This window comes from Bombina bombina, chromosome 6 (genome assembly GCF_027579735.1).
Source record: "Bombina bombina isolate aBomBom1 chromosome 6, aBomBom1.pri, whole genome shotgun sequence".
Classification (NCBI taxonomy): domain Eukaryota; kingdom Metazoa; phylum Chordata; class Amphibia; order Anura; family Bombinatoridae; genus Bombina; species Bombina bombina.
This window is the reverse complement of record NC_069504.1, coordinates 322,486,120-322,504,599: the sequence shown is the minus strand read 5'-3', so window position 1 is coordinate 322,504,599 and position 18,480 is coordinate 322,486,120. Positions and strand designations below refer to the sequence as shown.

Sequence of the window (18,480 nt, the reverse complement as noted above, 5' to 3'; positions counted from 1 at the left end):
ATTCCTTCATGTTTTTTCGCAATTGCAGTAATAAAGTGTGTTCAGTTTAAAATTTAAAGTGACAGTAACGGTTTTATTTTAAAACGTTTTTTTTGTACTTTGTTATCAAGTTTATGCCTGTTTAACATGTCTGAACTACCAGATAGACTGTGTTCTGAATGTGGGGAAGCCAGAATTCCTATTCATTTAAATAAATGTGATTTATGTGACAATGACAATGATGCCCAAGATGATTCCTCAAGTGAGGGGAGTAAGCATGGTACTGCATCATTCCCTCCTTCGTCTACACGAGTCTTGCCCACTCAGGAGGCCCCTAGTACATCTAGCGCGCCAATACTCCTTACTATGCAACAATTAACGGCTGTAATGGATAATTCTGTCAAAAACATTTTAGCCAAAATGAACACTTATCAGCGTAAGCGCGACTGCTCTGTTTTAGATACTGAAGAGCATGACGACGCTGATAATGATATTTCTGAAGGGCCCCTAACACAGTCTGATGGGGCCAGGGAGGTTTTGTCTGAGGGAGAAATTACTGATTCAGGGAACATTTCTCAACAAGCTGAACCTGATGTGATTGCATTTAAATTTAAGTTGGAACATCTCCGCATTCTGCTTAAGGAGGTATTATCCACTCTGGATGATTGTGACAAGTTGGTCATCCCAGAGAAACTATGTAAAATGGACAAGTTCCTAGAGGTGCCGGGGCTCCCAGAAGCTTTTCCTATACCCAAGCGGGTGGCGGACATTGTTAATAAAGAATGGGAAAGGCCCGGTATTCCTTTCGTCCCTCCCCCCATATTTAAAAAATTGTTTCCTATGGTCGACCCCAGAAAGGACTTATGGCAGACAGTCCCCAAGGTCGAGGGAGCGGTTTCCACTTTAAATAAACGCACCACTATACCCATAGAGGATAGTTGTGCTTTCAAAGATCCTATGGATAAAAAATTAGAAGGTTTGCTTAAAAAGATGTTTGTTCAGCAGGGTTACCTTCTACAACCAATTTCATGCATTGTCCCTGTCGCTACAGCCGCATGTTTCTGGTTCGATGAGCTGATAAAGGCGGTCGATAGTGATTCTCCTCCTTTTGAGGAGATTATGGACAGAATCAATGCTCTCAAATTGGCTAATTCTTTCACCCTAGACGCCACTTTGCAATTGGCTAGGTTAGCGGCTAAGAATTCTGGGTTTGCTATTGTGGCGCGCAGAGCGCTTTGGTTGAAATCTTGGTCGGCTGATGCGTCTTCCAAGAACAAGCTACTTAACATTCCTTTCAAGGGGAAAACGCTGTTTGGCCCTGACTTGAAAGAGATTATCTCTGATATCACTGGGGGTAAGGGCCACGCCCTTCCTCAGGATCGGCCTTTCAAGGCAAAAAATAAACCTAATTTTCGTCCCTTTCGTAGAAACGGACCAGCCCAAAAGTGCTACGTCCTCTAAGCAAGAGGGTAATACTTCTCAAGCCAAGCCAGCCTGGAGACCAATGCAAGGCTGGAACAAGGGAAAGCAGGCCAAGAAACCTGCCACTGCTACCAAGACAGCATGAAATGTTGGCCCCCCGAGCCGGGACCGGATCTGGTGGGGGGCAGACTCTCTCTCTTCGCTCAGGCTTGGGCAAGAGATGTTCTGGATCCTTGGGCGCTAGAAATAGTCTCCCAAGGTTATCTTCTGGAATTCAAGGGACTTCCCCCAAGGGGGAGGTTCCACAGGTCTCAGTTGTCTTCAGACCACATAAAAAGACAGGCATTCTTACATTGTGTAGAAGACCTGTTAAAAATGGGAGTGATTCATCCTGTTCCATTAAGAGAACAAGGGATGGGGTTCTACTCCAATCTGTTTATAGTTCCCAAAAAAGAGGGAACGTTCAGACCAATCTTAGATCTCAAGATCTTAAACAAGTTTCTCAAGGTTCCATCGTTCAAGATGGAAACCATTCAAACTATTCTTCCTTCCATCCAGGAAGGTCAATTCATGACCACGGTGGATTTAAAGGATGCGTATCTACATATTCCTATCCACAAGGAACATCATCGGTTCCTGAGGTTCGCATTCCTGGACAAACATTACCAGTTCGTGGCGCTTCCTTTCGGATTAGCCACTGCTCCAAGGATTTTCACAAAGGTACTAGGGTCCCTTCTAGCTGTGCTAAGACCAAGGGGCATTGCTGTAGTACCTTACTTGGACGACATTCTGATTCAAGCGTCGTCCCTTCCTCAAGCAAAGGCTCACACGGACATTGTCCTGGCCTTTCTCAGATCTCACGGATGGAAAGTGAACGTGGAAAAGAGTTCTCTATCTCCGTCAACAAGGGTTCCCTTCTTGGGAACAATAATAGACTCCTTAGAAATGAGGATTTTTCTGACAGAGGCCAGAAAAACAAAACTTCTAGACTCTTGTCGGATACTTCATTCCGTTCCTCTTCCTTCCATAGCTCAGTGCATGGAAGTGATCGGGTTGATGGTAGCGGCAATGGACATAGTTCCTTTTGCGCGCATTCATCTAAGACCATTACAACTGTGCATGCTCAGTCAGTGGAATGGGGACTATACAGACTTGTCTCCAAAGATACAAGTAAATCAGAGGACCAGAGACTCACTCCGTTGGTGGCTGTCCCTGGACAACCTGTCACGAGGGATGACATTCCGCAGACCAGAGTGGGTCATTGTCACGACCGACGCCAGTCTGATGGGCTGGGCGCGGTCTGGGGATCCCTGAAAGCTCAGGGTCTTTGGTCTCGGGAAGAATCTCTTCTACCGATAAATATTCTGGAACTGAGAGCGATATTCAATGCTCTCAAGGCTTGGCCTCAGCTAGCGAGGGCCAAGTTCATACGGTTTCAATCAGACAACATGACAACTGTTGCGTACATCAACCATCAGGGGGGAACAAGGAGTTCCCTGGCGATGGAAGAAGTGACCAAAATCATTCTATGGGCGGAGTCTCACTCCTGCCACCTGTCTGCTATCCACATCCCAGGAGTGGAAAATTGGGAAGCGGATTTTCTGAGTCGTCAGACATTGCATCCGGGGGAGTGGGAACTCCATCCGGAAATCTTTGCCCAAGTCACTCAGCTGTGGGGCATTCCAGACATGGATCTGATGGCCTCTCGTCAGAACTTCAAAGTTCCTTGCTACGGGTCCAGATCCAGGGATCCCAAGGCGGCTCTAGTGGATGCACTAGTAGCACCTTGGACCTTCAAACCCGCCGTTTCCTCTCATCCCCAGGCTGGTAGCCAGGATCAATCAGGAGAGGGCGTCGGTGATCTTGATAGCTCCTGCGTGGCCACGCAGGACTTGGTATGCAGATCTGGTGAATATGTCATCGGCTCCACCTTGGAAGCTACCTTTGAGACGAGACCTTCTTGTTCAGGGTCCGTTCGAACATCCGAATCTGGTTTCACTCCAGCTGACTGCTTGGAGATTGAACGCTTGATCTTATCGAAGCGAGGGTTCTCAGATTCTGTTATCGATACTCTTGTTCAGGCCAGAAAGCCTGTAACTAGAAAGATTTACCACAAAATTTGGAAAAAATATATCTGTTGGTGTGAATCTAAAGGATTCCCTTGGGACAAGGTTAAGATTCCTAGGATTCTATCCTTCCTTCAAGAAGGATTGGAAAAAGGATTATCTGCAAGTTCCCTGAAGGGACAGATTTCTGCCTTGTCTGTGTTACTTCACAAAAAGCTGGCCGCTGTGCCAGATGTTCAAGCCTTTGTTCAGGCTCTGGTTAGAATTAAACCTGTTTACAAACCTTTGACTCCTCCTTGGAGTCTCAATTTAGTTCTTTCAGTTCTTCAGGGGGTTCCGTTTGAACCCTTACATTCCGTTGATATTAAGTTATTATCTTGGAAAGTTTTGTTTTTGGTTGCAATTTCTTCTGCTAGAAGAGTTTCAGAATTATCTGCTCTGCAGTGTTCTCCTCCTTATCTGGTGTTCCATGCAGATAAGGTGGTTTTACGTACTAAACCTGGTTTTCTTCCAAAAGTTGTTTCTAACAAAAACATTAACCAGGAGATTATCGTACCTTCTCTGTGTCCGAAACCAGTTTCAAAGAAGGAACGTTTGTTGCACAATTTGGATGTTGTTCGCGCTCTAAAATTCTATTTAGATGCTACAAAGGATTTTAGACAAACATCTTCCTTGTTTGTTGTTTATTCCGGTAAAAGGAGAGGTCAAAAAGCAACTTCTACCTCTCTCTCTTTTTGGATTAAAAGCATCATCAGATTGGCTTACGAGACTGCCGGACGGCAGCCTCCCGAAAGAATCACAGCTCATTCCACTAGGGCTGTGGCTTCCACATGGGCCTTCAAGAACGAGGCTTCTGTTGATCAGATATGTAGGGCAGCGACTTGGTCTTCACTGCACACTTTTACCAAATTTTACAAGTTTGATACTTTTGCTTCTTCTGAGGCTATTTTTGGGAGAAAGGTTTTGCAAGCCGTGGTGCCTTCCATTTAGGTGACCTGATTTGCTCCCTCCCTTCATCCGTGTCCTAAAGCTTTGGTATTGGTTCCCACAAGTAAGGATGACGCCGTGGACCGGACACACCTATGTTGGAGAAAACAGAATTTATGTTTACCTGATAAATTACTTTCTCCAACGGTGTGTCCGGTCCACGGCCCGCCCTGGTTTTTTTAATCAGGTCTGATAATTTATTTTCTTTAACTACAGTCACCACGGTACCATATGGTTTCTCCTATGCAAATATTCCTCCTTAACGTCGGTCGAATGACTGGGGTAGGCGGAGCCTAGGAGGGATCATGTGACCAGCTTTGCTGGGCTCTTTGCCATTTCCTGTTGGGGAAGAGAATATCCCCACAAGTAAGGATGACGCCGTGGACCGGACACACCGTTGGAGAAAGTAATTTATCAGGTAAACATAAATTCTGTTATATATATATACATACATATACATATATACATATATACAGTATCTCACAAAAGTGAATACACCCCTCACATTTTTGTAAATATTTTATTATATCTTTTCATGTGACAACACTGAAGAAATGACCCTTTGCTACAATGTAAAGTAGTGAGCGTACAGCCTGTATAACAGTGTAAATGTGTTGTCCTCTCAAAATAACTCAACACACAGCCATTAATGTCTAAACCATTGGCAACAAAAGTGAATACACCCCTAAGTGGAAATGTCCAAATTGGGCCCAAAGTGTCAATATTTGGTGTGGCCACCATTATTTTCCAGCACTGCCTTAACCCTCTTGGGCATGGAGTTCACCAGAGCTTCACAGGTTGTCACTGGAGTCCTCTTCCACTCCTCCACGACAACATCACGGAGCTGGTGGATGTTAGAGACCTTGTGCTCCCCCACCTTCCATTTGAGGATGCCTCACAGATGCTCCTTAGGGTTTAGGTCTGGATTCATGCTTGGCCAGTCCATCACCTTTACCCTCAGCTTCTTTAGCAAGGCAGTGGTCGTCTTAGAGGTGTGTTTGGGGTTGTTGTTATGTTGGAATCTCCAAAGTGAGAGGATCATGTTCTGATTCCGTATGTCACAGTACATGTTGGCATTCATGGCCCTCAATGAACTGTAGCTCCCCAGTGCCGACAGCACTCATGCAGGCCCAGACCATGACACTCCCACCACCATACTTGACTGTAGGTAAGGCACTTGTCTTTGTACTCCTCACCTGGTTGCTATCACACACGCTTGACACCATCTGAACTAAATGAGTTTATCTTGGTCTCATCGGACCACAGGACATGGTTCCAGTAATCCATGTCCTTTGCAGGCTTTCTTGTGCATCATCTTTAGAAGAGGCTTACTTCTGGGATGACAGCCATGCAGACCAATTAGATGCAGTGTGCGGTGTATGGTCTGAGCACTGACAGGCTAACCTCCCACCCCTTCAATCTCTGCAGCAATGCTGGCAGCACTCATATGTCTATTTCCTAAAGACAACCTCTGAATATGATGCTAAGCACGTGCACTCAACTTCTTTTGTCAACTATGGCGGAGCCTGTTCTGAGTGGATGCTGTCCTGTGAAACCGCTGTATGGTCTTGTCCACCGTGCTGCAGCTCAGTTTCAGGGTCTTGGCAATCTTCTTATAGCCTAGGCCATCTTTATGTAGAGCAACAATTCTTTTTTTCAGATCCTCAGAGAGTTCTTTATCATGAGGTGCCATGTTGAACTTCCAGTGACCAGTATGAGAGAGTGTGAAAACGATAACGCCACATTTTACACACCTGCTCACCATTCACACCTGAGACCTTGTGACACTTAGGGGTGTACTCACTTTTGTTGCCAACGGTCTAGACATTAATGGCTGTGTGTTGTTATTTTGAGAGGACAGCAAATTTACACTGTTATACAGGCTGTACACTCACTACTTTACATTGTAGCAAAGTGTCCATTTCTTCAGTGTTATCACATGAAAAGATTTAATAAAATATTTACAAAAATGTGAGGGGTGTACTCACTTTTGTGAGATACTGTATATATTTATATATATTCACAAGTAAGGAAGGCACTCTCCGGATTTAGACAACCTATGGTACAGCAGATGGCCAGCTGCCTGAAAGATTCTGGTAATGTAATAGAATTACTGAGAGACCTAGGACCTATTGAAGAAAATGACCTGCTTTTAACGCTTGACGTTACAAGCTTATACACAGTCATACCGCATGGAGAAGGTCTGGAGTCAATAAAGAGATATCTACAGAGGTATCCATACGTTGGACCACCAGCAAAGTTCATACTGGACCTTTTAGAGCATTGTGAATGATGTGAAAGGATGAATTACTTCGATTTGAGAAAAAAATATTATCTGCAGCTAACAGGGACCGCAATAGGGTCAAATATGGCCCGTCTTACGCAAACCTGTTCATGGATGAATTCGAACTGGGCAATCAATACATCTTTCAAAATCCAAAGGTGATCATGTATAAAAGATATATTGATGACCTCTTTGTGATTTGGAGAGGCAGTCCAACTACACTACAGGAATTGTTTCATGAGCTGAATCAGCAATATCAATCTTTAAAGTTCAGATGAACTGGAATGATTAGGAAATTGAGTTTCTGGACCTAAAGATCTTCAAAGAGAAAAATTGTACTACAGACTACCTTGTACAAAAAGCCTACTGATAAAAACTCCCTGTTGGAAGCTTCGAGTTGCCATCCGCCAGCATTAAAAAAGGCACTGCCAAAACCCCAATTTATAAGGGTGAAGAGGAATAACACCAGTGAAGAAAATTCTTTAATCCAGCAGAGAGAGATGCAGCAGTGCTTCAGAGAAAGAGGCTACAAGAATAAGGCTCTAAAGGAGCAACTGTAGCAGGTGGATACCAGAAAGAACAAAAAGAACACCGATGAAGAAAGTAGGAAGTTAACTTTCACCACTATGTATACCGTAGATAAAAATGAGTTTAATCGCATTATGAGACTCAATTGGGAGATTTTACAGAGTGATGAAACACTACCATTTAAAAATATGGAAGCACCACATATAGGATACCGGAAGGGTAAATCTTTGAAGGACAGTTTACAGATGACAAACCCAGCACATTGCTATTCGAAGAATTGGCTTAGTAAACAAAAATTTAAACTGGGATGCTATAAGTGTAGTAGGTGCACCACATGCAATGGCATGTCGACCGGGAGATATTTTAATCATCCCAGGCATAATAAGAAGTACTACCTGAAGCACAGTGTTACATGCCCTACTCCCTAGTCCCTACATTGTATACCTGCTCCATTGCCCATGTAGTTTGTTTTATGTAGGTAAAACCTGTGATAATTTGAGAATACGAATGGCAAATTATCGTAGCGCCATTAGACAATTATGAGAGGGGCGTCAAATTAGCCTGTAGCTAGGCATTTTCTACAACATGGACACAATGTATCAGATCTACGATATTCCATCATTGATCACGTACCAGAATTGAGCAGAGGAGGAACTAGAAACAAACTACTCCTGCAGAGGGAGACAAGATGGACTTTCGAATTGGAAACCATTATCCCTAAAGAATTAAGCACAAAACTAGAATGGCATAGTTTCTAATAGGACATTATTCTGCGCTTGGCCTCTATATTCCGCCACAAGTATCCCAGTGTTATGTTGATGTAGCACAATGCTCTATTACCCTTTTGTTTTTGTTTCTGTTCTTCCCTGCCCCCATCCTTTTATTTCTTGTTTATTGTGATATTTGTCTTTGTTTTTTTTTAATTATTTTTTGTTTTTATCCTTGTTATTTATTCGTGTGTATTTTATTTTTATGGTTTACCTTTGTTTAATTTGGTTTCTGTTTTCCTTACCTTTTCTTTTATGTATGTTTGTTTTTGGTTTCGTCTGCATTTCCTTTATGTTTATTTTTATATTTTTTATGTTTGTTTTTGCCTACCTCCTGTTTATTGCTTTTTTCTTTGTCTTTTTGATGATATGACATGTACATGAGCTGTACCTCCGGTTACGACATAGGTAAACTATGCTAGTCTGTGAGGAGGTATTTACATCATACATTATCAGGATATGTAGGTTGATTAGGGACATTATTTCTTACCGCATATATAGTTTTAAGTATATTTATTTAAGTGAGGTAAGCGGGCCTCTATCTAGGATTTACGGTGCATGATATGTATAGGCTACTGTTTTTGGTATTTTCCGATTATATGTGTACATCTGTTGTGTGTACTTAGTATATTATTGATTTTAATGCTACACTGGTGATAGTTATGATTGGATAGTATGTTGTATCAGCACTTCATTGTTGACAGTGCGTTGCTAGGTTATGGACGCAGCCTGATGACGTGCGTACCGATCCGCGCGCCTGCTGTAATTCACTTGGTGATTGTAGACACTGGAGGTGAGTTGGTATTTAAGATTCTGGGAGTTTGGTTATTGTTGCTTGAAGATGGGGATTATACCCCAAAACGTCACATTCTCTTAAAGGGACAGTCTAGTATAAATTAAAATTTCATTATTCAGATAGGAATTTTCATTTTACTCAACTTTCCAATTTACTTTTATCATCAAATTTGCTTTTTTCTCTCGGTCTTCTTAGTTTAAACTAAACATAGGTAGGCTCATATGCTAATTTCTAAGCCCTTGAAGGCTGCCTCTTATCACAGGCTTTTTAAATCTCTTTTCAACACAAAGAGACAGAAAGTACACGTGAGCCATATAGATAACCACTGTGTTCAGGCACAGGGGGTTATTTAAGATTTAGCACAAAACAATGCTAAATTTAAGACCATAGATAATAAACAGTCACAGTCATGTGATCAGGGGGCTGGAAGAAGGTTCCTAGATACAAGGTAATCACAGAGGTAAAAAGTATATTAATATAACTGTTGTTTATGCAAAACTGGGTAATGGGTAATAAAGGGATTATCTATCTTTTAAAACAATAACAATTATATGGTAGACTGTCCCTTTATGGGATTAAAGAGTATACCCTGTTTAAATCCGGAGAGTGCCTTCCTTACTTGTGAATATGCAGTGCACCCCGGGACAGAATATATATATATATATATATATATATATATATATATATATATATATATATATATATATATATATATATATATATATATATATATATATATATATATATACACGTGTGTGGGTGTGTTTGTCAGTATGCAGATATATGTAAAAAGTTTTATCAAAACAGACTTTAAAAATGTTATTGAAACATTAATATTGTATGCAGATCTTGTGCAATGTAATGCTTAATTGCTTATACAATATATACTATGCATATAAAAATGTCCTTTTGTGTTCTTGTGTTTGATATTCAGATGTAAGCTAAAGAGACAGGAGCCACAACTGATAATGGTGTATTTTTAGAAGTTCACCCGCAAGTAAAAAATATTTTCAACATCACCCACTGGGAAAAGTCAGATGTTTTCATTGAGCAAATATTTGAGAAGATAAGACTCTTTTTTTAGTTTCTTCTGGCCTTTTCAGAAAAGTGTTTGAAACTCACTTTAAAAAAAAAAAAAAAAAGTGAAAATGTTCTGGTAGTGAAGGTTTTTGCTAAATCTGTTCATAAGAAAACAAAACCAATATCACTGCTACAAAGAGAATGACAAATATTTAGCCATCATTTTACTTTTTATTAGGTTAGTTGCATCGACCTCCTCTAATCAGCTGTTGTATTACGATGACAGTAAATGTAGAATTGAACTACACTGTACATTTGTCATAGTAGAGCTTAGAGCATCATAAAACGTACTGCCTGCCTTATTGAAGGAAAGCAGAACACATTCACTGCTCCTCCACTTTAGCGGCCAAATGTAGGGCTAGATTTTCTAACAATCGCCAATAAACCATGCTAACACAAAGGGATGACCTGCAAGTGCCTCCTATATAAAGTTATAGAGCTCCCTTGAAAGGGTAATCTTCGCTATGGAGAGAAAAGTTTACAGGAAGCACACTTTAAAAATTAAATCCTGCACCAAATACAAATTTATCTCCATGTATCTCTGTCACATACTTAAATACAGGGAACACCCCTTTGTGATACAAATTATTTCATGGTATAAACTGCTTTTAGAGAATTTTGGCAGGGGCTCTGTAGTATTGGCAAAATTTCTTACAGAATCTCACAAGCCTAGAGACCTTTAGATAATTGGGCCCATAGTGTTAGATGAGGAGAGCCAAATTCAGTGTATTTTCTCCTTGCCTAGCTAAATACAAATAAAATAAATCATGCACCTAATTCAATGGTGATGTGCTCACCTCCTATTTAATTAGTAATTCTGTCATGTAATATTTTGTCTAATTTTTCTTCTTTACAGTCTCTCTACATGATTATTGTACCATATTTGCACACATTATTCGCCTCTTGGTTTTGTATAAATGTTGTGCTTGTCCAACGCTCTCTAGGAGTCCAGAAAGCAAAATCTATAACCTGCAAATGCTGCAAATAAAAAAGCTGATAAAGAAAATTTGCAGCATTTTTGAAAACTTAGTTTACAGGTTTTATTTTTTGACTTCTCTAGGGAGTGTGGGACAAAGTGTATGCATGTGTGTGTATTATATATATAACTTTTTTTTTTCTCAAAATACCAAAGGATTTTAATGTCTCTTAATTATACAAATAAAAACTTTTTAAAGTAATAATTTGGTATCATTTTAAGATATTTACTTAAAGTATATTTATTAATTTATTTTATGGTCATCCAGCAACAGTTGACTCGTTATTGATAATGCTTGCTGTCAATATAAACCTACTTTAAAACGCCTATCATTCTTTCAATTAATCCATCACTAAGTAAGTATGTTTTTTTTTTTTTTCTCATTTGTTGAAATACAGAGTGTTTACGTGGCTTCCTTTTCTACTAAACATGGTAAAAAGAGTCTTTCAGAGTGTTAAACAGACTAAACATTCCAGAACACCCCTCTCCAGAGGATACAGTATACTCTGCAATGCTAGTGAACATATGCAAAAAACATTGATAAATGTAATACAATACAATAACAGTTTTTTTTTCTATAACTAAAACATATCTTTCTGAAATGTTTATTACAAGCCATAAAGGCACCCAAACAGAATTAGATTTGTTCTTGTGGAATTTGGCTCTATGGAAAAAAAACATTTTTTCATCAGAAGGATTTTATTACTTTCCTGAGAATGGGGTTTAAACAAGGTATTTGTAAAATTCTCTGTTGCTAGATTTTAGCATGGTAATGGTATTAAAGAGAGGTGAACACTAAATGTATATAAACTTTATGCAGAATTGTTTGCATGTACCTTATTGTTATTTTTGTTATTTTGCCTCTTACAGAATGGTGTTGTACATAGAGACTTAAAACTGGAAAACATTTTGCTTGATGAGAACGGTAATATCAAGGTATGATAAATATATTTTTTAGTTTGTATTTATGTAACACATTAGTTGCCATTTATTATCAGTTGCTATCAATGTATTATTATTGTCAAGGGGTGGAGAAATGTCACTATAGTTAGGGGATGCAAGTTACTAGTCCAGGGCCGGCTTTATAAATGGACCAGGGGGCACCTCACAACATGGCTATTTAAGTTTTTTTATTTTTTGAATTAAAGAGAAACCACTCTCATAATGGGTTCAATCAGCTATATATTAGGGATGGGCGAATGTTTTTAAAAATTCGAAATTTAAAACAAATTTTGATACATTCGTTCGAATCGAAATTCGAATGTTTATGTAACATTCTAACATTCTATTTTCGTTTTCGAATTTTTCAATAAAATTTGAAAATATTCGTTCGAATAATAGAATGTTTAGCTATGTATTCATTCAATTTCGAAATGTAATATTCGAATTTGAATGTGACATTCAAATGTGACATTCAAATTTGAAATAGTATTTCTAGTCTAATACTGTGTTTTAAATGTGATATTCGATTCGAATGTGATATTCGAATTCAAAATAGTATTTCTAGTCTAATACTGTGTTTTATAAATGTAATATTCGAATTTGAATGTGACATTCGATTCGAATGTGATATTCGATTCGAATGTGACATTCGAAATAGTGTTTCTAGTCTAAAATTGTGTTTTATAAATGTAATATTCGAATTCGAATGTGATTTTTGAATGTAACATTCGAATTCGAATGTGACATTCGAAAACTGTAAATAACTTTCGAAAATCGAATTTTTAAAAATATTCGTTCTTATCAACATTTTATTATGTAAATCGAATTTCTACAATAACATTCGTTCTAGCATTCGAATTCGGATATAAACACATTCACCCATCCCTACTATATATCAGCATGCTCTTGTATTAAATGTCAATCTGATTCACTTTAATATTTGAGTCTGCTGACGATGGTTGGCTGTAGACTTTAGTAGACAGCGAGTTGGGTGGTTATTTCACTCTTGGACCCAGGCTGCTATGGGTCCACTACAGTAAAAGTTATTAGTCTGCTCATTGATAGATATAGGGAAAAAAAAAATCTAATTTTTTTTTTATTCATCCACTGCAATTTCTTACTAGACCAGAAATAGTATAGTATTGCAAATTTCCATCTTTTATTGTGTTTGTTTTCTTAACATCGAAATATATGCAAGTTAGATTGTGTGTTATTACATTATACACAGATCAACATATTGCTGAAGCCATGTAGTCATAGTCCCTCAAATGTTTCTCTTGCCCTGTTTTGTGATTTTTAAATAAACTTATACCTGTCTTTCTCCTAAAACATGTCTGTCTAGCTGACATTTTATGTCTGTCTACTAAAAATTTGTCAAAAACAGAATAACAGAAATTGTTAGAGTTACTGATACACTGATAGGAGGATATTGACAGTTCTTGCCCACAAGGATTTACCTGCTCAGGGTAGAACATATTGGTTTGTAGGCAGGGTTTAATGCATTAGGAATGCCATAAAAAAATCATAAGGACCTAAAGGGATATTAAACAGTAAATACTGTACGTGCTACACATAATGATGTGTTCAAAGCAAAGTTCAGCCTAAGAATAATATGTAGCTGTGTTACCATTATATTAGTTGTTTACATATTTATGATATATGGCCAAAGGTGTACTTTTTCAGACTTAAATTACAGAAAAAAGGGGGCAAAATAAAAAAAAGTATAATACAAAGTTTTTTAACTACACATAATTAAACATTTATATTACAATCTCACACTGTTTAATATCCCTATGAGGGACTTGTGTCAGCAGTGGCTTTGTACTATCCTGAAAAGATGATACTTCTTAGGGGAACTACTGTCAAAATCAGTCCATTCTTCTCAATTCATGGAGATATTCCCAGTCTTTTCAGGTAGTATTGAAATCTCACAGAAACATGTAATGATTTACTAGTCAGTGGAGACAGTTAATCAACTATTTCTTGTTCTTCTGACCTCTGTCAAGTAAAGTAATCAAGATCAGCTGGCAATAGGAGGTAGCACACACTGTTTGTCTACACAAGTCATGCAGGACACAAAGTGACATCACACAGATTTCAGATAACATGAATTATCAATTAGTCTTAAAGGGACAAACTTATACAAAAACGACATGCTTTAGTTTAGTTCATTAAATCATGTCCACTTGGCATTACTCCAGGTAATTATGTGTTGCTCAAAGGGGTTGAACACATGAGGAAGGTCTCACCCAGGAGCCAAAAGCCATACAGTTACCAAACAGAACAAGGCAAGTCAGCAATTCATGAGTGTCAGTCGCAAGCTATAAAAATTACACACTTTATCGAACTAGAGCATGTCCATTTAACTGGCTGAATACAATAATTGGAGGGGCCACATATATATATATTTGTCGTTAATGTACAGTAAGAACTTCTATTGCTTAATTATGTTTAAATTTTTTATACATTCAAAATAAATCTGTTTTTCCTTTGTTTTATTAAATACTGGAGACATTTCCTCAATATGTCACACAGCATCTATTAAAAGGAGATGTTGCCTGTAGTCTGTTCTAAATTATTTTTTCATTGTGACCAGCTAAAACAATTTTGCATAGTTTTAAAATAAACTGAATGTTTCTTAAGTACTTAATTAACATCTGTTCAGTGGCTGCATATCTAAACAAGGGAAGATTTATCATCAACACCCCATATACTCTGCGCTTCTTCTTTTCTTACGAATAAAAGCTCAAAAGACAAGAAATTATAATTTGTTGACAAACATTGCAGAAGTTATCTGGATAAATGTGTATACTTTGTACTCAGCTGTTTTTCTTTCCATGATCTAAAGTAATTGATACCTGTGCTCTAATATTTGTCTCGACGCATAAGAATGCAGGACCCGCGTCACTTCCGGTGACGCGGCATCAGCTGTTGGAGGTGTGTGACACTCATTGCGCATGCACAAGTGACCCAACCTCTCAAAATCAGCTGTTTCAGTAGCAGCAAAGGGTAGAGGAGTTATATGGACATTAGCCTTTATTGCGCATGCGCTCCCGACACACTCTGCGCATGGCATCAGAGGGTCCAGGATTTATACAGGCGAGTTGCCTTTAGTGCGCATGCGCACAGTGACGTACAATGGGGGGAAAACATACAATTTGAAATAATATAAAAAAAATGTGAATCCCAAATTATCAACACTTAAAGTATAGGGCAGATTCAATTAAAAAACTTCATGTACAGTGTCATTTGGCCCCACAAAAACTAACGGTTGTCTAGTGTTTACATAGAGTGATCGGACCTAAGGTTTATGGAATGAACCATTTACAGATTTAAATAAATGTATGTATTTGCAAAATTATTTAACTAGACAGAAACCTGGGGGAGCTATGTACAATGAGAAAACCTATATATAAAATTAGAATTGGCAGGAGAAAAACTGTGTTCTTTCAAGACATAATTTTGGAAATACATAAATTTATTTAAATATGTAAATGGTTCATTCCACAAACCTTAGGTCCAATCACTCTATGTAGACACTAGACAACCGTTGGATTTTGTGGGGCCGCATGACACTGTACATGAAGTTTTTTAATTGAAACCGCCCTATACTTTAAGTGCTGATAATTTGTGATTCACATATTTGTTAATATTATTTCAAATTTTATTTTTCCCCCTCCCCATTGTACTTCACTGCGTGCATGCGCACTGAAGGCAAGTCACCTGTATAAATCCTGGACCCTCTGATGCCGTGCACGGAGTGTGTCTGAAGCACATGCGCAATAAAGGCTATTTATTGTCCATATAACTCCTCGACCCATTGCTGCTTCTGAAACAGCTGATTTTGAGAAGTTGGGCCACTTGCGCATGCGCAGTGAGTGCCACACACCTCTAACAGCTGATGCCGCGTCACTTCCAGTGAGTCCTGCATTCTTATGCGTCGAGACAAATTTTAGAACACCTGCAATACTTTGTCTGTGATTTGTTGGGCTAATTTTGTACAGGAAATTAGATTTAACAGAAACCTTTCAAAATACTTAACATTAAACTGTTAAATGGCAACATGTTTGCTGGTTCTGTTAATCAGGTTAGCAATCATTTTATGCTACAAATGCAGGCCTGAGTTTAAAGGGACATGGATATGAAGAACTGCTATTTAAAGATGATTTCAATATTATATTGCAAAATATAATGCAACATAGATAAAATGCAGTTACTCTCCTAAATACTACTAGTTTACAGAAAACAGAAAACAGAAATACTGCAGACATTTCATATCTTCTGAATTCCTCCCTACTTAGGGTTTTAAAATGTAAAATCTTCAAAGCACATATATTTTGTCAAATGCATACATATTTTTAGAAGATTGATTGAATGTACGGTATGCTTAATTCACAAAATTGATGTTCTAATTACGTTCGGCTAGATTACGAGTTGTGCGTTAGGTTAAAAAAGCAGCGTTACGAGGCCCTAACGCTGCTTTTTAACGCCTGCTGGTATTACAAGTCTTGCAGGTTCAGTCTCACCGCTCAATTTTTTGGCCAGACTTGGAAATACTGCAAATACACTTACGTAAATTGCGTATCCTCTTTTTTTCAATGGAACTTACATAGCGCCGGTATTACGAGTCTGCCAAACATTGAGCGGTAGACCCTCTCCTGTCAAGACTGGTACCGCATTTTAAAGTCAGTAGTTAAGAGTTTTACACAACGCCGTAGCATAAAACTCTTAACTAAAGTGCTAAAAAGTACACTAACACCCATAAACTACCTATTAACCCCTAAACCGAGGCCCTCCCGCATCACAAACACTTAAAAAAAAAATGTAACCCCTAATCTGCCGAACCGGACATCGCCGCCACTATAATACATATATTAACCCCTAAACCGCCGCACTCCCGCCTCACAAACATTAGTTAAATATTATTAACCCCTAATCTGCCGTCCCTAACATCGCCGACACCTACCTACATTTATTAACCCCTATTCTGCCGCCCCCTAAGTCTAACCCTAACCCCCCTAACTTAAATATAATTGAAATAAATCTAAATAAAAATTACTATAATTAGCTAAATTATTCCTATTTAAAACTAAATACTTACCTATAAAATAAACCCTAAGATAGCTACAATATAATGAATAGTTACATTGTAGCTAGCTTAGGGTTTATTTTTATTTTACAGGCAAGTTTGTATTTATTTTAACTAGGTAGAATAGTTATTAAATAGTTATTAAATAGTTATTAACTATTTAATATCTGCCTAGATAAAATAAATACAAAAGTACCTGTAAAATAAAACCTAACCTAAGTTACAATAACACCTAATACTACACTATAATTAAATGACTTACCTAAATTAAATACAATTAAATAAAATTAGCTAAAGTACAAAAAAATAAAAACACTAAATTACAGAAAATAATAAACAAATTACAAGATTTTTAAACTAATAACACCTAATCTAATCCCCCATACAAAATAAAAAAGCCCCCCAAAATAAAAAAGCCCTACCCTACACTAAATTATAAATAGCCCTTAAAAGGGCCTTTTGCGGGGCATTGCCCCAAAGTAATCAGCTCTTTTACCTGTAAAAAATTTTTACAAATCCCCCCCAACATTAAAACCCACCACCCACACAACCAACCCTACTCTAAAACCCACCCAATACCCCCTTAAAAAAACCTAACACTAACCCCTTGAAGATCACCTTACCGGGAGAAGTCTTCATCCAACCGGGCCGAAGTCCTCAACGAAGCCGAGAGAAGTCTTCATCCAAGCCGGGCGAAGTGGTCCTCCAGACGGGCAGAAGTCTTCATCCAGATGGCATCTTCTATCTTCATCCATCCGGCGCGGAGCGGGTCAATCTTCAAGACATCCGACGCGGAGCATCCTCTTCATCTGACGGCTCTTCTGGAATGAAGGTTCCTTTAAATGACGTCATCCAAGATGACGTCCCTTCAATTCCGATTAAATCGGAATTAATGTAGAAAAAAATTCTATTGACAGCGAATAGAATGCCAGCTCAATCCTATTGGCTGATTGCATCAGCCAATAGAATTGAACTTCTATCCTATTGACTGATTGCATCAGCCAATAGGATGTTTTCTACCTTAATTCCGATTGGCTGATAGAATTCTATCAGCCAATCGGAATTGAAGGGACACCATCTTGGATGACGTCATTTAAAGGAACCTTCATTCCAGAAGAGCCGTCGGATGAAGAGGATGCTCCGCGTCGAATGTCTTGAAGATGGACCCGCTCCGCGCCGGATGGATGAAGATAGAAGATACCGTCTGGATGAAGACTTCTGCCCGTCTGGAGGACCACTTTCCCCGGCTTGGATGAAGACTTCTCCCGGCTTTGTTGAGGACTTCGGCCCGATTGGATGAAGACTTCTCCCGGCAAGGTGATCTTCAAGGGGTTAGTGTTAGGTATTTTTAAGGGGGTATTGGGTGGGTTTTAGAGTAGGGTTGGTTGTGTGGGTTGTGGGTTTTAATGTTGGGGGGGGATTTGTAATTTTACAGGTAAAAGAGCTGATTACTTTGGGGCAATGCCCCGCAAAAGGCCCTTTAAGGGCTATTTGTAATTTTGTGTAGGGTAGGGCTTTTTTATTTTGGGGGGGCTTTTTTTGTTAGGGGGATTAGATTAGGTGT

At 38.7% G+C, this 18,480-nt stretch overlaps 1 protein-coding gene across 1 annotated transcript in view; it reads left to right on the top strand.

The window, feature by feature from the left end:
- NUAK1 (NUAK family kinase 1) overlaps nt 1-18,480 on the top strand; it is a 209,885-nt gene that overhangs the window by 145,224 nt on the left and 46,181 nt on the right. Inside the window, exon 4 of the mRNA XM_053716941.1 lies at nt 11,756-11,821. Coding sequence (XP_053572916.1) covers nt 11,756-11,821 — 66 coding nt within the window. The remainder of the gene's footprint in view (nt 1-11,755; nt 11,822-18,480) is intronic.